This window comes from Phaethon lepturus, unplaced genomic scaffold (assembly GCF_000687285.1).
Source record: "Phaethon lepturus isolate BGI_N335 unplaced genomic scaffold, ASM68728v1 scaffold11434, whole genome shotgun sequence".
Classification (NCBI taxonomy): Eukaryota; Metazoa; Chordata; class Aves; order Phaethontiformes; family Phaethontidae; genus Phaethon; species Phaethon lepturus.
In genome coordinates, this window is record NW_010535491.1 from 31,736 (window position 1) to 55,941 (window position 24,206).

The 24,206-nt window shown below is 37.0% G+C and overlaps 1 protein-coding gene across 1 annotated transcript in view; it reads right to left on the reverse strand.

Annotated features, from left to right (window-relative positions):
• Positions 1–24,206, reverse strand: part of PLEKHA7 (pleckstrin homology domain containing, family A member 7) — a 54,754-nt gene that overhangs the window by 25,786 nt on the left and 4,762 nt on the right. Inside the window, exons 4-10 of the mRNA XM_010285833.1 lie at positions 23,976–24,076; positions 16,750–16,928; positions 14,337–14,807; positions 14,103–14,111; positions 8,500–9,019; positions 6,318–6,404; positions 3,955–4,008 (exon numbers count right to left, since the gene is read on the reverse strand). Coding sequence (XP_010284135.1) covers positions 3,955–4,008; positions 6,318–6,404; positions 8,500–9,019; positions 14,103–14,111; positions 14,337–14,807; positions 16,750–16,928; positions 23,976–24,076 — 1,421 coding nt within the window. The remainder of the gene's footprint in view (positions 1–3,954; positions 4,009–6,317; positions 6,405–8,499; positions 9,020–14,102; positions 14,112–14,336; positions 14,808–16,749; positions 16,929–23,975; positions 24,077–24,206) is intronic.

Below are 24,206 nucleotides of genomic sequence, written 5' to 3' on the forward strand. Positions count from 1 at the left end.
ATGCAGTTTCAAAAGTTTTGGGAATTACAGCAAGATATTTTCTGTCATGTAATATGTAGTAACGCTTGCACCAAGAGCTCTACGTTGATAATTTGTGCAACCTAGTTAAAACCTCAATGAAAAAAGTTATTGCAATCTCACTTACCCTTCTCCCATAACAAACACCTGCCATGCACCATTTCCCTCATTATCTATGTGACACAAGCTTGCACAAGCAACCTCCTTCAACTGCAGCAGAAGCTAAACAGCTTCAGATATTACAGTATGACTGCAGAACGAAGCAAGACCACTGCCGAAACAGTGAGAGGGCCCCAAATTTGCTTCAACTGGCTACACAATTTACACTTAGTGATAGGAACTTTCCTATACTTCCTCATCCATATTTTGCATAACCTGCTCAGAAATGTTTGTAAACTATTCCGAAGTGAGGTGGCCCATCCATCCCTCCTGTAGCCTGCTTGAACTTGATTTCATAGTCACGAAAAGGGACGCTTCCATCACCACTTGCGTTTCACCTTATTTGCAAAGTCATCTTAGAAGCTTTTGGGGAAAATAGTTCTTCTTTCCTTTGCTCTTCCTTTCTGCTTTTCTAATACAGAGTCTATCTACTTTAGAGATTAAAAAAACAACTCTGGAAACACAACTGTGGAAATCTGTTTGCAGAAGAGGCATGGTTATGCTATAGCATACAGATCCACGATTTCTTTCATGTTCCACATACATCTAGTTCCTGAGTGAAAAAAGAATACAGAGTCATTACAACAATATTTATTTTTTTGGGGGTGGGGGGCAGAGTTCATAGTCTAAGGGCAATATTCTTAAAGGAAACCTCCACAACGCATGGTATTTGGCAAGGTCAAAATTATCAATAATTGTTTCTCAAGTGTGAGTAAACAGCCTTTAGACTTTTTTTTAATGTCAGAACTAGCTTGCATGCAGGAGAAAACTATTGAAATGGATTAGTATCTGTAGAGCATTTTTATTTAATTTATACTTATGTTATGACCATACACTAGAATGTTGAACAGAATCATCTTGGTATTAACATCAAAATTATTTCATAGATAATATTTTTAAACTCCTAAATAATAAAAAATAGGTTAGTATAAAAGAAGAAGCAACAGGGGGACAAATGTGAGTAATGACAAATTACTAAGTGCTGTGTAACCAGTTACTGTCATCAGTTTCAGTACTATGGCATACATTATGCAGTTAATTGCTTAATCACTATTCCATGTTGAAAAGTTCTATTTCAAAACCTCTAGGAAGAGAGGTCTTCAGAAATAATGGACTTAATGAAAAGAAAAAAGTTTAACTCCAGTTCTAAAATCTTCAGTTGTATTTGAAATTGTTTAATCAGAGTGGGTCTAAGTCAAAGCCCAGTGAAGTCAAAAGAAAGACATGAATTAAAAGACTTTCTGTCTAAGCCTTCAGTGTCTTAAATGAAAGGTACCATGTATGTTAACTATGACTTTGCCGTATAACACCATTACCAAATCAGTATGTAATTTGCTCAGTTGCATCCAGCACTCTTCTTTCCTCATACTGCAAAACAAAGCAACTCTTCAGTAATTTATATTTAGTGGCAAAACAGAAAACCCAATACAAAGACACCTTCTCAAGTTTCACATGGTCTCTTTAAATCTCTGAGCAACCTATCCTGAATTTTTACATTTCTGGACCACTACTGAAACAAAGTTATTAAGAAATGCCCACTTTGAAAAATTAGGTCATTCTTATGGAAACACACTTGACATTTTGACTGTCCAGATTTTCAAGAGGGAACTAACGCTATCATTAACGCTGGGGGATGAAGGGGTTGAGAGCAGCCCTGTGGAGAAGACCTTGGGGGTACTGGTGGATGAAAGCTGGACATGAGCCAGCAATGTGCGCTCATAGCCCAGAAGGCCAGTCGTATCCTGGGCTGCATCAGAAGAAGCGTGGCCAGCAGGTCAAGGGAGGCGATTCTGCCCCTCTGCTCTGCTCTGGTGAGACCCCACCTGCAGTACTGCGTCCAGCTCTGGAGCCCTCAGCACAGGAAAGACATGGACCTGTTGGAGAGTGTCCGGAGGAGGGCCACAAAAATGATCAGAGGGTTGGAGCATCTCTCCTGTGAGGACAGGCTGAGAGAGTTGGGGTTGTTCAGCCTGGAGAAGCAAAGGCTCCAGGGAGGCCTTACCGCAGCCTTTCATAAGGAAAATGGGGACAGACTTTTTAGCAGGGTCTGTAGCGATAGGACAAGGAGTAACAGTTTTAAAGTAAAAGAGGGCAGACTTAGACGAGTTCTAAGGAAGAAACCTCCCACAACGAGGGTGGTGAAACACTGGCACAGGTTGCCCAGAGAGGTGGTGGATGCGCCATCCCTGGAAACGTTCCAGGTCAGGTTGGATGGGGCTCTCAGCAACCTGCTCTAGTTGAAGATTTCCTTGCTTATGGCAGGGGGAGGTGGACTAGATGACCTTTGAAGGTCCCTTCCAACCCAAACTATTCTATGACTAAGTTGCTTTTCACAGAAAGATCAAGAGCCCCCATACATTTCTCCTTCTGGCTGCTTTCATCAGGTGCTACGCAGGCTGCAAGGAGGCACAAGGGGAGCTTTTGGGAGACCAAACAGCTCCTCATGTCCCGGACTGCAACAAAGCAATCCGGATGGAATCCACTAAAAATTTTAAAACCCATCCTAGTAATTTGGCTAAGAACATAACATTTCCAGAGGCTTAAACTGCGTCCACTTTTAGCTGTGAAAATTGTTGTGTTTTATAATGGACAACACACTGTGTTTATTTAAAAACCGGTTGGACACATTTCACTTTAGGCCCTGTGTTTGATTTGTTCATGGCTTTGACAAATGTAACTACATCCCAAGCCATTGGCTGAATTTTACGACAAATTTCAATTTAGAAGGTCCTACAATTTGAGTTTTAAATTCATACATTAATGATTATAACAGTTTACGTATTTGACCATTTAGATTATATATACCACATATATTATGTGATAAATATTTTTATATATGTACACAACACTATACATACATGTAATATGTATTACTAATATTTTCCATTGACCTATTTGGTTATATATTCAGCCCCTAAAACATCATATACAATTGAAATACGCATACTAATAGGTCCAGTACCATTAGTTGCACATACGCAATGCCCCATGGCATCAGTGAGAACTACGTACATACAAACAATAAGGATGACAAGGTGTCAGATTTCACCCCACCTTGATTTTCAGAAACACCATATGATTTATGTATGTTGAGACATCCTACACACCATAGAAAGTGATAGACTGCTTTGCTAAGCAAAATGATTATACGTTTTGGGGTCTTTTTTCCTTCAAAACCTGATATTAATGTCTAGGTTTGCTTTCAAATTGACAACTATCAAGTGTACCAGATACAGAAGTAATTTCATTTAGACAGTCACTTTGAAGCTCAATATCATATTTTTAAATCCCTTTTTTTAAAAGGAAATATCAGGCAACATTATTTGGGCAGATTATATCTATGGATAGATGGATGAATGGGTGCATTTGAAACCTCTTAGCCGTAATAATATGAAAACAATGACAGGTGTTAAGTAATCACCACATTTTCACAAGAAAGCAAGACATAAATACGGCATATTATAAAAACAAGGAAAAAATCAGCTCGAGAATATTGAAAGGAAAAAGGCTGGGTTAAAAGAATACACTATTTTTCCAGTAACATAAGTTCTTCCTACAAACTGAAGCAATGACATTTTCTGAGTTTGCACTTTAATTGTATAGTTACTACTATAAAGACATTCAATATTCTAAACACAACAGTGATGGCAAAAGACACAGTTTCCATCTCTGAACAGAAGGTGATTTGAAATCCTGCAGATACAAAGGTGATACACAAAAGATCACTAGGTTAAAGAAAAAAAAAGGGGGGGGGAGTAGACACCTACAAAATCTTACCTTTAGATCTAAATACTCCAAATCCTTTTTCAACTGGATATATGTGTCATCCGCCTTCAGGTAAGTACATAGGGGAGAAAAAAATGCTATGTATTTGAATGTTTGAAAGAATTTAAAAATACTTAGATTGGTCATATATAAGGAAATGGATGAAAGAGGAAACAAAATACCAGAGTAAGCAGTAGATAAAAAAGCACATTTGTTCCACCAGCATATTGCTATTTACAGTTGAAAAATGGGCAAAATATTTCGAAGAATATTACTAGCTCATGCCTACCCTCCAAACATACAGATTTGAATTTTCCACCCCTAATGAGACACGTAACTACCTAAAACAACAGATTTTCAAAAGTTATTTTTTCAAGACTGCTTTCTACTGACTATCCCTTCACTGAAAATGTTATGGTGGTGTCCTCCAGCACAGTATGGCCCCTTGGGAGAAGAAGGGAAGACTTGTACCTAGCTGAATGTCAGATGTAACTAGAAGCCATTATATAACAAATCATTAGAAAACTTTTGATGACATTTCATACACATTTTAAGATATTTATTCCTTTATTCAGGAAAAGTACGAAATAAGTTTTTTGAATAAAATACTGAAAAAGGTCTTACTTATATGATTAGAGAATCCATTTTGCCTTTTAATAGCAATCAACTTGATCCTTATTTTTCATTGGCTCACGTGTAACTGCTATCACCTTAATTTTATAGTTACATTCATCTAGCAACATCTTCAAGAAAAGCATGCACAAAAGTCATAACAAAGTTATTTCTCCTTTTTTCAAATGGGACATTTGCAATACACAACAAAATAAAGCTTAAGTGTTGCAAATGTGCTTTGTATTCATGAAAAATGCCCCCAAATTCCTGGAATTTTACTGCTATTTTGACAGGAGTTTATATCCTGGGTACACTAAACTTCAGAATAAAAAGAAAAACACAACTACACCTTTTCTCAAGTTTTGAGCCAATGAGAATATGTAGTTAAAAAAGAAAAGAAAAATTCTTTATGCCATAAAATCAATACATCACTCTTGCATTCCTTTAGAGGTGTTCACTTACAATTCTTGTCTGATCAGCTTGTAGGTCTGGCTGAGGACTTGACTAGAAAATCTGCCCATTTTTTGAGAAATCCCTGTTACTATTGCCCATCTTAGTGCAACTGTTCTGTAGGTGAGGTAAGTTGGGAAATGAGACTTTACTGAAGTAAAAAAAAATTCCTTTAGTTTTGGGCCAATATAAAGGCTTCACCAATTCGAAGAAGAGTCACCACATTTTATTCCCAGATGGCTCCATTTTTGAGGATCTAATACGAGCCAAAGAGCTCTATAAGTACATTTCTGTCTGATCTCACATTTACAAGTTTCATACATCAGTGCAATCAAGAGCGCTGTTGATGATCCAAGATAACCATGAGCTTTTCTGAACCAACGTTCACCTGCAGAACTGACGCAGTTACAAGCTCATATGAATGTACAAACTGGCTGATGCGTTTCAATTTGCAGGTGACACAGCATGTGGCACAGGGAGCCAATCCCATCATGAAAGCAGCACAAAGAAATGGTTTTGCTTTAGAATGAACTTATCTAATATTTTAACCCACATTTCTGAAGATGCAGCATTTTCAGAAATAGTATAAGAAGGAAGTATACGTAACACTTTGAAACATATGCACTGGTGCCCTACAACTTAAAACGCTCATCTTTTATAGCAAATACAGTAGCAAAGAAAAACCGCAAATGACCTGGGAATTGTAGGATACCAAAGAATGGGCAAGAAAGCACAGACTCAAGCATGCCACTAATGAAGCATTTGCAGAGTCACAAAATGTCATACGGCACAGATGAGCCAAGCAGCAGCTGACCTGATAGGTGGAATTAGTTGGCAAGTGCTGCAGTAATTGTGCGATTGTGTAATTTCGTATACTAGCCAACTTAGCCTGATGTCTCCTTAATCGAATGAGAAGCAATGTTAGCTCTTCGGGCTGCAGGTATTTAGACACATTGTAAAGAGGAAATTAGCAGTCTTCAGGCAGAGTAACTGTAATTACATTTTTCACCTCAGTGCCCAGAAAGCAGTTACTTGACATGATTAACCAATTATTTCATTAATCCTGCATTTGGTCAAATAAATTTAATAAAAGTTGAGTCCAGTAATAACAGACAGCTCACCCCTGTTCACATTGCAGATAACAGCAAAATTCCTACAGGCTTTACTAGGAGCTGGTTAAGGTTAAATTCTCATTCAAGTTATTTATGTTTTAACTAATAAGAATACAACTACTATGGAATGAGCAGGATTTTAAAACTTAACTAGAATACCATGATGCCATAGAAAGAAAGGTAACTGCTCTCTCAACTTACCGACTTGCCATGCAAACTGGGTGCGCTCACAGTATGCGTCATGTAGCCCATAGCAGGCATAGAGCGTCGATCAATGTGAGTTGAGCTCTGTAAGAAACCACAGCCAGAATTGTAAGGATTGTCTCAAGTGAGAGGTATGTTGTACTTGAGGGAAAATTCACAAGATATGCACCTCTGCCACAAATCTTGTATTTGAATTCACAGCATGCTTTGATCAGGGTAAAACATTCATGGGCCAGCCAGATCCTTTGATGATTAAGTAAAACATACAATTGAACAAATGCAAGTTTAGCATCTGTGATGCTGGGCACATCAGCAGATTCTGGGCAGCACAAGATGCTTCAGCAGAACATGTAGTGGCTTCCAGCGAATAAAAAAAAAATATTCATAAAGTCGTCCCCCCTCCATGTCTTCCAGAGAAAGGCTGGTTGGCTTATGCCCTCCAACAGCAGGCTCGTACTCCAGACAGTACCAACTGTGAATGCCCCCTTTTAGCCAGGGAGCACTAAGCTACTGACATGAGTGACACCTTGTGGCAGTGGGTTCCATTAATACCATGTTTTTATAAATTATCATATTTGATCTGCCCCTTTCTGCTTATAATATGAAAACCTACTGCACATGCATTCTTTCATCTTTCTCTTAATGCCAAACTTTTATGGCTTTCTCCAAGGCAGACTAAATGTCTGATTTATTTTTATTCCTGTCTCTGAATTTCACTGAATACTGTTTTGTTCTGCCTTTTTCTTCCCCCCCCCCCCCCCCCTTTTCCCCCCCCCCCCCCCCTTTTTTTTTAAAGTGTAACTGGAAGGAATTTAATAAAGCATTCCAGGGAGGGGGGAGTATCACAGATTTCTGTAGACATACATTTTTAAATGTAAAATGACGCTGTGTGCTATGAGCTTTTTTCTCTAGAAACTTCTACAGAAGTTTCACAGAAAAGTTTTACAGATGAGGAGAACTGTGTTTGCCTATATTGGTAAAATCAATATGACATAAAAAGAGTTTTATTTTATGAGTAAAATTTATGCAGCTACTTTGCACAGGAAGGGAAAAGACTGCTGTACATTCCTTCATAAGGGATGTAATGCTCCTTCATCTTACACATGGAGAAACCAATGTCTAGTATAATATAATCAGGAGTTAAAAAAAAATTAATTTCCAGTGCTTGCACATCACTAGACTATTTCATTCTCTGACAGAATATTATACATCTATAAATGCTGAAAGACATCCAACAGCCACACCTCATATATACTAGGAAAAAAATCTAAACTGCATGAAGCTGGCATGCAACCTAAAGTCATGGTCCTGAACCAATGCTGGGTATCTGAATTCAAAAGTCTCTTTCTTTGCAAATACTTTCCCCACCAGAGCCCATGGTTGAGGTGAAAGAATTAGGTGAATACAGAGGATTTAATTTCCACTTATTCCAGTGTAAGAGCTAGCAACAGAAATAAACTCTACATTGATTCAATTCTGAATTTCCCTAATTTCCTTAGGCAAGGAGAGCCATGTGGAGTACCAAATAGGGAAACCTCTGTCACCCTGAATAAGAAGGTACAACAGTGTCTACAAAAAAACAAAAACAAAACAAAAAACCCAAAATTCTGCAGAAGGTTAAAGTTTCAGAGCAACACTATTTGATTTTGGTTAGCCCAATGATGACGACTTTGCAAAGGGTTTAAACTACCAAATGCATGAAAAATTACTATGTTTTTAGCCATAACTAAAAACTGAATCAGCTGTAAGACTAACTACAATAGCAAAACATGTAGAGAAAGCAGACACAGCAAACACTGAAGACTACAAGCATAAGTAAATAATCAAGGAAGAGTTTATCCTGCTGCATTTTATAGTCTTCCCTACCTACTTTATACATTAACATACTACAGTTTGTATATTTTATACATATAAACATATGCCTTCCAGTATTTTAATAAAAATATTCCAAACCATGTGATATGCCACTAATTTTCCTTTCCTAACAAAAAAAACCCCAAAAAACTGAAATTATCAGAAAGACAAGAGTTTTAGGACAAAATTATTCATTGTATTAACTACTACAGCTTGCACTATCTTTCATACACAAGGAAGGATGCAATGAAAATAACTAAATTAATTTATCAATGTATGACACCACATGTAGAATAGTTTGAAATCAGTTATACTGTATACAAACCTTTATGGCATGATTTCGTATCTTCCTGGGTGATCCAGCAAAAGGAACGTCTACAGTCTGTCTGTCGTCAGATGGTTTAACTGTAAGCCTTTCTGCAGGAGTATGTGGTCTCCTTGGGGGAAAGCTTTTTGGAGGTCCAGGTGGAGGAATATCAGATGGAGAAGGCGGAACAGATATTGATCGTGGAACGTCTAATGAACTTTTTGACTTACCACGATCAATAAAGTCTGAAGAACCTACGTAAAGTGGGGCAGTGGGGCTGCCATGTTTAAATTGCTGCCTCTGCTGCCACTCATACAGCTGCCAAACAGTTCCATCCTTATTTGCTTTCCTTTCCTCCTGGGACATCTTCAAGTGGCTAACACGATCTTGTGCATATTTGTAGTCACTCGGCAAATTGCGGTTTGGTGGTGGTGGTGAGCTCCCTGAAGGCTGCCTGGTATTCTTTGGCAAAGTGTGATAGTTTTCAGGAAAAGGTGGATTGGAACCCTGACGTGTAAGAGTCTGATCAGAAGTGAGGCTGTAAAGAAGAGGGGGGGAGAAAGGATAAACTTTAGCATACATTGATGAATCGAGTGACCGATTAAAAAAAAAAAAAAATCTCTAACGACATTAGCACAGGAGCTACAAAACACAACATAAAAGAGTCATTAAAAAAGATTTACAGAAGTATTAACAAAGTAATATTAATGAAATCTACCCTGCACAAAAACATTACACTGTACCCATGCAAAGATGCAAACAGTACAAATACAGGCTTTTCATTTAGTTTCTAACCTAGGATGACCTACTGGCAATAGTACTTAGACCAAAAAGAATGTCAAGAACATAAAGAAAGGAATTACTGTTATGTTTAAAGAGCAAATCTGTAAATGAAAATATTTTTCACCGAAAGCCTGCTCACCACTAGGTGGTGCAGTTTACGAACAACAAATGCATGCTCATTTATAAAAAATTACCTTAAAGTGCAAGAAGAAATCTCATCAATCACAGAATGAGTATCTCAGATAATTTTTGTTCATGTGAATGAAGCAAAAAAAAAGGTAAGAAATTGCTCAAAGTCCCCAAGTCTGTATGATTTACTGTCATCTGACCTACCGCTACTGCGCAAGGTTTTTTGCAACAAAGCTCATTGACAAACTAGAATATAAAAAGAGGCATTACATCTTGGCTTTAATACTGCATCCACAATATACTTAAGTTGTAGAAATTAAATCTCTTAGTAGATAGAGAGTTAAGACAGAATTGGCAAAAGCTTTGACAAAGTGTAGCAAGCTCCCTCTCCTACTTTGAAGTCAAAACCTTTCGGTAGCCTCATGCACAAGAAACCACCTGTCAAATTTCTGATTCTGCATTTAAACATCGGGGGGATTTGTATTGCAGTCACTCTCCCATTGAGTCAGGATCTTCAAATACAAAACCATTCTGCTAGACCTGCCACAGAGCAACAAAAAAATAAAAAAACCCAACCCAAAACCCACAAATTAAGAAACTCCAAGCATGGAGCACATTCATCACTCCACTTGGTAGGCTCCACTCTCCACATGAGAAGGTGACCTGATGGTGTGGGAACTGCAAGAATTCCACATGAAAGAAAGGGCAGGATGGAAAGGAACATCTTTGTTCAGCATCCAAAAGTAACAGAAGTGGGAGGAAAAGAATTGCTACCAGTAACTGCTGCTCAGTAGTTGCCTCCGTCTATTTCTACCTGCAGGATTTGGCACTGTTCGGTTGTCTTGAAATATGGGTGCTCTTAAGAGGATATATAATCCCTCATGTCAGAAAGCAGAATGACTGCCCTGTGCTGCATGGAGGATTACAACTCCATAAAAGCTCTGCTCTTTCATACCACAGAACCTTGATGTTACCTCAAATCTCACACTAAAGGTTAAAGCAGGCAGGTAGTATGAACAGAGGCAACTCAAAGATCAGCATTTAATGGTCAAGTAACCTCTTCGATTTGCCTGGTTCATTACATCATGTGTACTCCGTATGTTCTGTACTGTACTGACAATTCTTTCCACATGAAAATGAAAGCGGTTGGTAGAAATGTGTTTTCTCTAGACAGGAATGAGAACTGAGAAGGCTTGGAGCAGGTAATGCTTCAGAAGGACATCTGAGACAGGCATGAAGCTAGGACACATCCTTTTGGTGATTCCTCTGTGGAAAAAAGGGGGCTTGACCTTTCCTACACTCCAACCTAGTGGAGCCCTCATGAAGGCATCAGCAAACTATTGAGCCTTGCGAACCATCTGTGTGTGGTTATTTTCTAACTGGACATGAAAGGATAAAATATTGAGATCAAAAAAAAAGCAGGAATTAATGGTAGTCAATGAAGTCACCAGGGCTAGCAGCTTTAGGAGCAAAAGCAGTCTGAAAACAAAGACTCCGTGAGTTTTGAGAGGGGCTAGGAATAAATAACACCTCTCTTCTAGAAAAGGATGCATTTGTCTGAGAGGAACTAAAAACTGTTCGGATGAACATAGTACTTTGAGTAGCTGGGAACTGCCAGTTCATGCAAAACCTCAGCCTGCTAGAATAAAGAACAAAGTTGCATATGCATTACATTGCACAGGGAAAGCCATATTCAAATGAATTTTAGAGGCAGCTGCCTACATACAGGCAGGTTGCAATTTCTCAGTATATGAAGTAGAGAGAACCTACAGCTAAGATGACAGGCTTTAAGCAGGTGGCATCTCTACCACACAAAGTTTCAGACCATCAAAAATGATCTGCATTATATAAAAATAGGCACTAAGATGACACACTAATTTCTGTAAGAAGAAAGGAAGAATGTCCTGAATGACTCAAATCAGTCCACAATGGACTGTGGACAATTGCTTTCTTGGAGACCAAGAGTAAAAATGAGCAAAAGCGGATGTTCTTGAGAATCTCCCTCTCTTGAATGATGCGGTATAAAGTATATAAAAAAGAAAGAAAACACTGAAGAGTGAAAAAATGGCCATATTATATGATTAATGGCCATGAAAATCATTCAGGGTCTGCAATGGGAAGCAACTGCACAGAAGACATCGTAAAGAGATAAATGTTCAAAAGAAAACAAATACGATTATTTGAAACACTATGCCCATTCATGGGAATGTACAGAAGCTAACAAAGACAAGTAATATTTCTTCCTTAAGCAAATGAGGAAGGAATGGAAAGTTCTGCATAACAAGAAATGCTTAATGCTGTATTTGCAAGGAAGGAAATTCCTCACCATGACTGCATTTAGCTGGGAAATACTAAGCTTACATTTATCAAATTTATATATATATTTAAAGTGCAAATAAACTGTTAGAAATAGCAGATTCTTTACAATTATGCATTCACTATGTCTATCAGGCACTGGAATCAGATCAAAGACTAATAATTTCTGGACAGCTGCTGTTTGATGGTCCTGACCTTTAACTACTTAAAACCAAAATCTCCTGAAAGCCTCCTTTCAAACCTCCTTCCAGTTCTCTAGATCTCTCTCAAAGGCTGGCATGAACCCTACTAAAGCAGGTATTCCCCTTTCCTGTGAAGAGAGCGGGGTGAGGTGACTACACTGGATGTAACTGTAGTGCAGCTAACAGTTCATTGTCTGAGAGAGATGAATTTCCAAAGTGACAGCTAACATCTACGAGTTAGCAAACAGTTCTGAGTGCTTTATAAAAAGAGGAAGTAAAATATCTATTTAAAAGATCTAAATATCTATATACAAAGTGCAATCCCGGTATGTAATTTTACAAAAAACTGCTGTATTTGTGTGAAGACTGTAGCTGAAAGAGTTCTTTCTTGTCCTAATCAATTTGCTGGCAAGCACTGTATCTTTATACACCTGAGCCAAGAAACAAATACAATTGTACTCATCCTGTGGTCAAAAATTATGAAGGCTTGTAAATCCTCAGAGGTTCTTTATTTGCAACATTTCAGGCGGAATAACAGTAAACATGGATCATTAAGAAATTAAGTGGTCCGCTCATACTTACTAAAATAAAAATGGATTGTCAATCAAATTATCATCTCTATCTTAAATTTCTACATCCTGAAATCAAGAGGACATTTGACAACTAACATGCCACTTTTCTCCATCAGTTAAGTGCACTGCAATAACCTCAGCAGGGTGAGGGAAGGTGCCATTTTAAAAAAATCAACCCATTAATCTTCAGGAAGGTAACATGCAATTTATTCTGAACGCAGAGAATGTAACGGCATTTCTCAGGGAAAGACAAGGCAAACAAGGTCAAGTGAGCTAAAATACAGCATAAAGAAAGTTAAGGTAAAGTAAGTTCTTAAGGCAAGAAGAAAATTTATAGATAAAGTTAGATTTGGGTTACATCACTGCAGTTAACTCTTGTGAAGTTTCACTCAATACTAACAGCTCCAGCTGAGGTAGCTGGTTTTATCTAGAACAAATGTACCTTAACACTACACCTGATACACGCCCAAAGCTGATTTACTGTAAAGAGTAATTAGGAAGAAAACAGTACTTATTCAGCTATCAGTCAAGCCTGTTCACTGCCTATACTTTTGATGTGAAAAACATCAACAGAAGTTTTCTTAAGCACTAGCTAATCAGCTGAATAATTTTCTGTATTATTTTAGACTAATACATCTGTGCGTGTGAGAAGAACTAACACACCGAGTACTTTTTTTAATTAAGTCATATTCTCTCGGGAAGCACTGATGGATAGCTAAGCAAAAAAGATGAAAGTAAACTGACTCTAGCAATCTAGAAGAATGTTAAATAAAATTGAAAAGTATGAAAGCCTCCTTAAGGGTAATTCCAAAGATAAGAGAGTAGAAGAATGGACTTCCAGACAGAATTAGCACGCCTTAAATTTCTTACTGGATCCAAAATGACAAATGTTAGCTTCAATAGGCATTAAAAAAAAAAAAAGCCCAAAATATTTTCTCCCTCCTAAGAACCACATGCTAATGTGTCCTATTGTTCTATATTATAATTAGATTTCAGCAAATTTATAAAGGTACTACTTCAGTAGGTTACCCATATTTGAAAAATCCTCACATGCACCATAGAGCCCAACTGTCTTTCCTGCCACTTGACACAAGGTGACATTCTGAACAGATGCATACATACATCACTTCATTTTTTCAACTGGTATCTAATCTGACTGCTGGCTTTGAAAGTAAAACAATTACCAGATTTTCAAATTACAAAAGCATTCCAGTGTGCATATGACCTTGGTACAATTTATGTAATTTTCAGGGACTGAAAAGGGAAAAGCGAGTCCTGGAGACCATGGGAACATCCTAGGACCTCTTCATTAACTAAATGAATATATGGAGACCTTTCAATATGTGACACACACACTGTGATTTGAGTACAGTGGTCTGATACAGAGGAGTGAATGGATGAACATTCACTCCATGTTCAAAACATGAACAGAAGGCAGAAGAAAAATATCAGCATTCTTTAATGTGGAAAACAAACTATTATCTATAATTTATATTGTGTAGCCGTTTATGAATAAGAGGTAACTGAGGGCTGCTCTTCACTTTTTGGCTCTTCAATCGTAGCAAATTTTAAGAAGTTTTAAGCCCCCACTGTTGATTAAAAACAGAAAAAAATACCCCAAAACCCCAGCACTCTAAACTCACTTTTTCTATTTGCAATATAATGACAACATTAAAGGGATTTGATTAGCCAATCCTGTATTGACCTTCCCATAAGAGAAACACCTGAAAAATACCATTCTGCACTGGAGGAGAAAGTAAGTTTTGTTATATATTGTCTTTGTGAAGTATCATTCTGATTTGCACTAAACGTATTACTAATACAAATTTTCCTTTAATTTGGCAGTCTATGTAAAGATAGGCCTGTTGCTAACCTTTTTGTATCTCCTTTTTGGACTTTTACCCAGTGCTCCACTTGAGCCAGGTTACTTTTTCTTTGAATCTGTTTATCTGGATTTGTTCTGGGAACAAATCCTCTTTTATATGAGCTGGTACCATTCTGCTCCACTAGGCCAGCACTCATACTTAATGAACTAGGAAGCGTTCCATTCTTCTCAGCTGGCTGAGGCTGAGCTACTTGGGACCGCGATGCATTCTTTAAGTCTGGAAATAATGAATCAGCTTCTGTTAACGCATGCTTAGCCTTTCCCTTCTTAGTTTCCAGAGTTTCTTTTCTATGGATATAACGTTCCTCCTCCTCTTTTTCTCTTCTTATCTCTTCACGCTTATCATATCCAAGCATTTCAGCTGATTTTTGATAATTTTCTTTTGCATCTGCATAGTCTTTACAGGCATCCACATGATTGACCTGGGGAACAGCTTGCTGATCCACCTTTTCAGTTTCTCTGAAAAGAAAATACATGTCAGTAAGAACACTGATTAGTTGTGAAAAGTTGATGTGGTCCTGTTACCGTTTTAGAAAGGATACCCACAAAAGCACCTTCTTCAGGCTCTGATAAATTTGACAGTAGTATATTAAGATAGATATGCACAGCAAAACTCAGTTGTTATCCCAGTTAGACAAAGGTTACCTTTACAGTGCTAACATGGAAGCAGAAATCATTTATACGCATCTGTAAAAATGACTGAAAACACTAATATTGTATGAAAGAAGTGTTCAACTTGTATAATATTACAAACAACTGTAAGAGTCTTCCTATCCTGGGAAACACTGAAAGTCAAAAAAACCCAAACCAAACTGCCAACTGCTCATTTCAAAGTAAAAAAGTCTCTCATATCTTTGTAGATGCCATAGGGCCTAGTCATTTCTGGCAAAGAGGACAGAACAATATCTACATTTGAGTCAGTACTACTGTTGTCCAGGGATTTTCTAACCTGGGGGCTATTCCTGCAAAAAATAAAATAAAATAATCTCCATTGCTCCTCATGCATGCTGCAATGCACGCTAGTTTACTTATTTACCTTATGGTCTAAATACTTCAAAAGTTCCCTACCAGAAATTTGATATTAAACTTACACCATGCTATAAAATGTCTAAGGGTCCTAAGAGTTTTATGTTGCTTTTGACACATAACATACTTCATTCGCAATTTTCTTCATCTCGTTATAGTGAAAAGCTTCTTGACAACCTTTTTTTCCTCTTACAATTCAATGGAGTACCATTGATCTCGGAGTAGCACCTCATCTTCTCTGAAACTAAGTTCAGCTTCTTTAAAGCTTTATGGAAGGTGAAGTCTAAGTAAGTGCCATGAAACAATTGTTTTCACTTCAGTCTACCTAGTGTCTCAAAATGCACCGTCTACTAGGAAGGAGGACATTGAATCAATACTTCTAACATGCCAGACTTCCACAATTTTTCTTTCAATTATTCCCATCCTTACGAAGGAAAAACAGGTAATGGTTACATGTTACTTGAAATTCAAATTAAATCCAGAAAATCTTAAGACAAAATCATACAGGGTGCAAAGCTCTGGAAGAGATGTTGATCCTTTGCTCATATGTGATTTGCCAAAAGCAAGCAGTAGTGAGAAATCGCACCGTGACATTTTAATCCTCACAGCTCCAAGGGTTAAAAGTAGAGTCTTCTTTCACAAGGAGTTGTAAGGAAAGAATCACATTCCCAAAGTCAAAACATCAAGAAGGCTACATCAATTTTAAGAAAACAGAAAAACTGGAAGCACATGAAGGGACAGCTGAATTCGTTTGCCCCTAGCACTAACTAAGAACAATGGGACAAAGAACATCCTCCTTTTGTAACTGTGGTTTTTTTTTTTCTACACTGAGGAGAACATTAATAACTTTTACAAGTACTAAAGGTCACCAAAGTAAAAAAATAAACAGTTAATACCTGCATAAATTAGTTAACATCCATAACTCTATGCACTTATGATTTACCCATGTTTAACATTCTTTTGCCTCTTAGCAGCATTTTAATCCTAGTTCTAAGCATTCATTTGAAACAACTCATTACTCTTCTGTCTTTTCACTTTTATTTATCTCTCTTCAAGGCTGCCAACTAGCTGTTGCAGATGTATGAATTTCTTCACAAAAACTGTAACTTTTTAACTGAAATTCTCAAAAAAATTACACATATATGCGGGCACACAATTTATGCGTAGATACAAATACCGAAAACCAGGTTTTCTTAATTAATGTCAGTTAACTGATTTGCAACAAAATATAAATTAAAAAGAATTATTTCTTTAAAATAGGAATGAGTTTCATGTACACAATTACATTTGCAAATATAATTTTCAGAAATCACCAATCTGATATATATTTTTTTTAAGTTTTTTTAAAAGCTAACAGTTTCTGTACTGAACTTGCCTCTTCAGTGAAGAGCGTGTTTGCATAAGAGCAGCTTGATTCATAGCCCGGATCCAACCATTCATATCCTCTTGGGTATCTGCACTGAAGTAGTACGTCCGCATCCCTGAATGCTCTGCCTGAGAGCCAATAACAGAATTCTTATTATAAATATATGCCCGCATACCTGTATGAACAGCCTGTAAGAAAAAAAAAAAAAAAAAAAAAAAGTAAGAAAAAGAAGTCAGACAGCCCTTTCCATTTTTCTCCCAGAATATTTACTGTAACTTTTCCTGACATCTTTAAAAAAAACCTTTCCAGATTCTTTGACTGTTTCTTGAATTTTGGGTAAAATTATTACACTGCCACAACGGGCTGTAGCACAGCAAACTCAAATGGCACTCTGATTTTTATTGAAATTCCTCTACCTCTTTCTCGCACTATTAAGCTAAAAGTGCGGAGCTTCTGTTTATCATAATAGGAAATTTCAGCTTCTTGTTTTCTCTTAAATGATAAATTTCATTTGCCATAAATACCATAGAAAACAAATTAAAGAAATTTTCATTAAGACATGCATAAGCAAGCCAATTTTCCCAGCTCATTTAATACAGCAATTTATTCAGACAAAACACGGACAAAAATCTTACAATTCAAGCAATTAAACTGCTTATTTAAGAACTGATTATAACGCATGTTACGATCTTTTGGTTAAAGCGTGCACTTGAAACTTTATATTAGCTGCAGAATCACAAGACATTGATAAAGTTAGTAATACTGATGCAATTCTCACAGCACATAAAATATTGACAATTATCTCTGCACACCAAAATACTCCATGAAATTCCACTGCAAACTAGAGGTATTTGGAAATTCGTCTATAAATATATTCAAGTGTATTCAATATGGAATGGCTTTGTAACTCTAGGCTAGTTGAATTTAATCAAATCTCATCCACATTTGTATAAGCAGTAGTATAGATATTACTAAGTCATCTCAGTCCTGAAACACTTGACTGTATTTCCTCAAAGTTACTTTACACATGTGCTTCAGATTAGTAGGGGAGAGATTCAACTCCTTACTTTGCAGAAAACTGAAGACGGTACACTCGGCTTAAAAGTTCTTGTAATGGTATTTTTAAAAAATTAATAATTTAAACTGCTTTCTATAAAACTAAACCTGCTATCACACACAAAAGGTAATGGCATGAAACACCACCGAAACAGGGGTTTTTTAAAAGGAAAGAAAATGATCTCAACTTTTTAGTTTGGCTACATCTTCTTTTAAAGGTTAAACATATTTCACAAATCTTCCCTGAATGACTGGTCTTTTTATTTTGATTAAATCATCTCCCCCTCATTATTCCAAATTAAAAAAACCCACTGTACGATCACAGATGGCTTTAGAAACACAGCAGTAGTCTTGACAAACCCCAGGCTATTTAATGGGTGCAGCCCTCCCTAAATACTGTCATTTCAGTTGTTTACCCTCAATTTCCTAAATTACTATAATCTTAGAGGCTCGTATCAACAACTCCGAAGAACAAAATATTTGCTTGCTATTACAGTGCTTTAAGTTTTGTGGAAAATTCACTCCCTTTTTCTGTTGGAGCCTGTTCTTACGAACACGTGAAAGGTGGCCTTTCCCTTCTGCGTTTCAAGTTTCTGAAAACTGTGGTAATACAGTCTCCAGCAGGGCCAGTCCTGACATCACACCCCTAGTGGGAAGGCTGAGACCGCAGCACAACATCCAGCTAAGAAGAGGAGGAGAAGGAAGAGGAGGAAAGGGTGACATAGAGAAGTCCAAGACTCTCCTGCTCTGAAGAGTCCCTGCTTCCCAACAGCATTGGCTGCTAAGGGAACGCAAGGTGGTTTCTTTCTCCCCACCATTAGCTACCTGCCTTAACACAGGAAAACAGGACTCACACACGTGAAACGGTAGCTCTGGTCAATTGCTGGTATTTAGGAATCAAAGGATTTTTTTCATGTTTGCCTGGCTGAGTTCTTTGGGTTTGGGTTTTCTTTGTTGTTATTGGGGTCTTTTTGCTTTTTTTGTCACCTTGAGACCATTACAGATGGTCAAAACAAATATGACTTAGAAACATTTAATTCATTGCAATTTACAGTTAGCATCCAGTGTAAGAACAGACCAAAAATTAGCAGCTCCAGATGTAAAGGAAATCGGTGATTTTAACACTAGACCTTCTGACTGCTGGGTTCCTTCACAGACTACGTTGAGCCCATAGAAGATGCTAGAACTCAGAAGTGAAGCAACTCCTGCAGAAAAGCAGACTACTTATGCCTTGCTGCAGATGACATAGTTGGACCCCACCATGCACTGGTTATACACTTGCTGAGTAGAGCCTTGGATAACTAACTGTGGAAACTGCGTACCACATCAATAAATAAGCTTAAGAGCTGTCTGTCTTTATTGATGGGTACATTCTGATCAGCATAACCCGAAGCCTTGCAAGCTCTCTTTCAGCGGTGCATGATGAACACTGCTGAGGACGTTGCCTAAGAGGCTGTAGGGGAAAACAGTATAAATATGCGAAGTATGTTGTACCATTCTCCCTTGAGAGACTGAAGCTATCACAGCTATACACGTTCATGGCTTTGGAAGGGATAATGGAGATGGTGTGTTATTACCAACAAACGCGACAGTCTGAAGTTCATAATATATAAAACTGGTTAAAGGAAAATTCAAATATATTTCTGTTATTTATTAGTAGCGTGTTTTATATGCAAGAAAGCTACTTTGTGCCAATGTCCTGTAGCTGTCACTGCTAGCAAGTGCAGAAGCTAGCGGTTCTTTTCTTTTTTTTCTTTTTTCCTTTTTTTTTTTTTTTTAAAGCAATAGCTATTAGGATGGCTACAGCATACTAAAAAGCCTAAAACACAGCACATGTGCACAAGTACACCATACACACAACAGGGAAAAAATAATATTGGTACCTATTCATGCATTCAGATGCCTTAATGTGGATAGATTGAGAAGAAAAGCAGTCTCTCTCCCATAATGCATAGAAGAAGAAATGGACAGTAAACCCCAAGAGCATGTCAACAGGACAAGACAAGGACAAAAAGTTAAACAAGTTAAAATCATGAAAAGATTCATGTTTCCAAAGAAAATACTTAAAAAAAGACTATACTAAAAGTAACTAACGCTGACAACTGTTATGTTCACCTCCAATAATTCAAAATTCCTAGGAGAGAAAAAGCCATGGTTCACATGGAGGGGGGTGGGGGGACAACGAAGTTTGCTGTAGTCTTTCAAACTTAGTCCTCTCATTAAGCTACAAAATACAGGAAATTCTCCCTTCTCGTGAAGTTCGATATTTATGAGCAAAAATTCAAATAATACTCTGATCCTTCACTATAAACAACAGCACAAATTCTAAAATGGCACCTCTCAAATTTATATCCCTTGGCATTTCTTCACCTGAGTCTCTAGACCCAGAGAAGCTTTATAAGCTGTATGGGAGCCTAAGGAAGCAACAATGATCCAGAGAACATAAAGGAACAAACTATGCCAAAATTTTTTAGGAAAACCAGTGAGATCAAAGAAACAGGTAAGAAGTGTGCCCTCATCCCAGGAGGTCTAGACAATGAACTGATGCTTCCATTAGAAAGTCTTAGATTGCCAATAATTGAAAGCATGTTTAAAAACAAACTGCAGCAGCATCTCTGGAAGTAATGATTTGGCCTGGCTTCCTAGGCTCTGAATGCCCTCACGCTAAGAGGGTATATCTCTGAAAAAATGTAAAAGTATCAAAATAAAAAGAACTAATTTGTATCTCCAATGCTATTTCCTATTTCTTACAGAGACATTAGAACATCCTTCATTGACTTTACTTGGTAGCAAGATATGCGCCTAAATACAAACATACTTGCATACGTTGTCTTTGCATGAAGTTTTGATTTCTTTACAGCAAACGTTGGTAGGCCTTCCAAGTTTCTCAATTTTTTTTTATTACTGTCAGTTTTATATAAAGGAGTTTACTTTCAGTATTCTCTCATCTATTTTAACACATATAAGACTAATTAAAAATAGTTTTCATGATTAAGGACAATGAGGCTTCTAAAGAGACTGCAATGACATTAACCTTTGATAGTACTCATGTTTAAAATTGTTGTATCACTAAGAAGTACAGTCAATTCTCTATTAATCACAGGGAGTACTTCCAGCTACACATTAATGTTGTGCAAACTTTTCACATTAAAATCTATACATAAATACATACAAAACAAAAAATACACATATAAAGCCTAAAATCTTGGATTTGTGCTCATTCACATTTGTATCAGTAAAAAATTACTGTATTTAAAAAAAATACAGCAATTAGATTAATTAAATATCTTTAAGATGTTAGCTACTGAACTAAATATGCAATAAGGCTCCTGAGTTCTAAAAGGCTGTCACACAGCTTAAAGACAATAGCTTACAGCTGGTCACGGCACTTTGCTTGGGACAAATAATGTGAAAAATTCAAGATAGATACTTAAAAGCAGAAGTTCTAAACAAAACAATTTAACATACATACTGCTACACTTCAAAATAGGTTTTTGATTGCATCTGAACAGCCTGTAAGCAGTTCTGCAGACCTGTACGCAAAAGCTTAAAGCTAAGCCTTAGGGGATGATGAAAGGAAAAGAATTTTGAGAACTCCTACAGTATACATTTTAACAGTTAGCAGGGTTTAACACGTATCCTAGTGAGCATGTATTTTACAAACCTTCTTCTAACTGAATCATATGCAAAAAGCATCCACGTATTTGCTAACTGAATTTCCTTCCTTTAGTTTTACAAACCAAAATGTTGAAATTTTTCGCAGTTTGATTGCTTCCTTAGCTTCAAAAACTCATTGTTACCTAAAACAGCCATTTAAAATGGGAGCTAATACCTCCATTGTAACAGAGGATTTACAACAATGTGCATAAATGACAGGCAAAATAGAAAAAGTGACATGGCACATTTTCCCACTCATTCAGGACTTAAATGTGAAAAAGTCCTATCTTTATTTTGGGTTTAATCTGCTTGTGTTTTCTATTTCTGGCTGCTCTACGTCGTGAGACAGAATGTCCGCCTACGCTCTGGATATCAAAGTGTACTGAAGAGATTAGATAAAGGTAATGGCTGGGGAGTGATGGAATGCCAGTACAGCCATGCTCCCGCTGCCGTGTGCCCACTCTGTGACAGACTCCATGACCACTGAACGTCAGTGTTGGATGGGGTCCATGCGACAGGAATCTTACAAAGTCTTCCGACTGCCCTAGGAGTTGGTTCTAAATAAAATGAAACTGCAGCATCAAGTCTGCAGTCAATCATCAAACACCTAAAGCAGAATTAAGATTGGCCCAACAAACTAATACATGAAAAGCATGTTGCGGGGTTTGGGTTTTTTTTAATATACATAGCAAAAGAAACTTTATGCTAGAAATTAACTCCCTATTTCTTTATCAAACTTCTTAGTAATGATCTGATGTTGAAAGTCTCAGGTTACTGGCTCATGCTGATTTTCAGAAAAAGACTCAGATTAAAGACTTGGTAGAGCTCATATAGGTATGATAATCTAAAAGGAAGAGAGGATGTCTGCAATTCCTTCTGAAAACATTTAACCATGGTCACAACCACGGATTCTGCTCCACAGGAAAGGAGAGGCACAACTTGGCCTTGCCTATAGAACATGCTTGGAAACTACATGTGTGTTTGTGTGTGTGTGTATACACACAGACACAGGGTCTTTTTCCCCCTTATCACTGCTAGTGTTAAACTGGTTAACAATCCTATTATACATTCAATTAACATTTACAAACACCCATTCAATAAAATAAAAGTCAGATTTATTTTTTTAAGACACCAAAGCAACTAGATACTATCGCTACTTTCATCTACCTCCTTCCTCAGTCCGCGCTAATAGTTATTTAAGAGAAGTAGAAGCCCAGAAGTACATTGGATCCTCCTGCTTCAGTATGTGCTTTTCTTCATAGGAAAAAGCTCTAGGAAGGCTTTATGAATTACACTCATTAAATCCTGGAGTGGAATGTTTTTCTTAAACAAAGGTTCCTTTGTAGCTTGTCCTGCTATCTCATGTTCAATGCATTTGAAAAAGTACAATAAACATTTCCACAAAGTGCACTGGCTCTTTTTTTTTTTTAAACACACATTTCCCAAGTTAATATTTGTTTAATAAATTTCAAACCATTATCCACTTGAAAATAGAACGCAAAGCAACAAAAGGCAGTCTACAATTTTAAAACACCCCAAAAATCAAAATGCAAGATAAAGTCTAAGCTGAGCAGATGTTCTTCATAGTTTCAGCACAGAAAAGATTTAAACAGGAAGTTTCCTTCTAGATCTCCGAAAACAGAGCTGATCAAAACCTATCTCTAAATTTATGTTTTTTTAAAGTACATAGCTCATTTGCTTGATAGAAAAGCAGGTCCTGCTCAAAGTATCAGTAGAATTTAAATCTGCAACACAGACTGAAGTTGCTAAACCTTGCCTTAGTGCTGCAGCTCAGATAATCAATTGGAGTCAGGTTTTTCCACTGTCAGGAAGGAATGTATGTTTTACTTCCTTTTCGTAAGTTTTTATAACAGAGAACAGAACTGTGGATTATACAATTATTTTTTGTTTTAAAAGCAAAAACACAAACCCAACTTTAAACTATATGAAAAAAAGAGTATTTTTTCTTTAAAAAAATCCATCTCACTTAGGATGGCGATTGCTCCCCCCAAAAAAGGGAGAAAAAATTTGGTTACTCTTTTTTCCTCTCAAAATGAGGAAATTATACATCAAAAGCTACAGTAATGTTGTTTTCTGACTGCAAGAACGGAGATGATTATTTTATTAGAAAAGAAAAAAGAACGCACAACAAAACCAAAACCGTGACCATCAGTCCACTATGAGATCAAGTACTCTATAAAGAAAAAAAGACAACTTTTCTTTCAATTTGTAAACAGTACTGGAACAATTTATCAATACTCATTTCCAATTTTAGAAACAGGATCTTTACTCACAGACACATTATTGAGCTCTAAAGACACATAGTAATAGACATATGAATGTCAATTCATAAGCAACAAAAAAGTGCTGTCACATTTGAACAGGCAGTCAATAAACCTGCCTACTTTTAAAAAAAGATAATAAAATAGGAAAGCAGATGATATTTCTATTTACAAAAGCATATCTTCTATTGAAAATAAACATTCTAAGATATGATTAGCTAATAAGCTTTGTAACTGTACCTTAAAAGAGAATTTGCGATTTATGCGATCTTCAGGTCCAACTGGAGATATTACGTAACTAGGCAACGGTATGCTACCCAAAACAGATTCTTCTCTGCTGTCTGTTGAATTAAAAAAAAAAGACTCTAATTCATTGCACTTTTCAGTGGGGTAACAATACATTCTCCCTTATGGACACACAGACAAGGAGCATTAAGAGGAAAGAAGAGCAGTTCAGATGGCATATAAGGG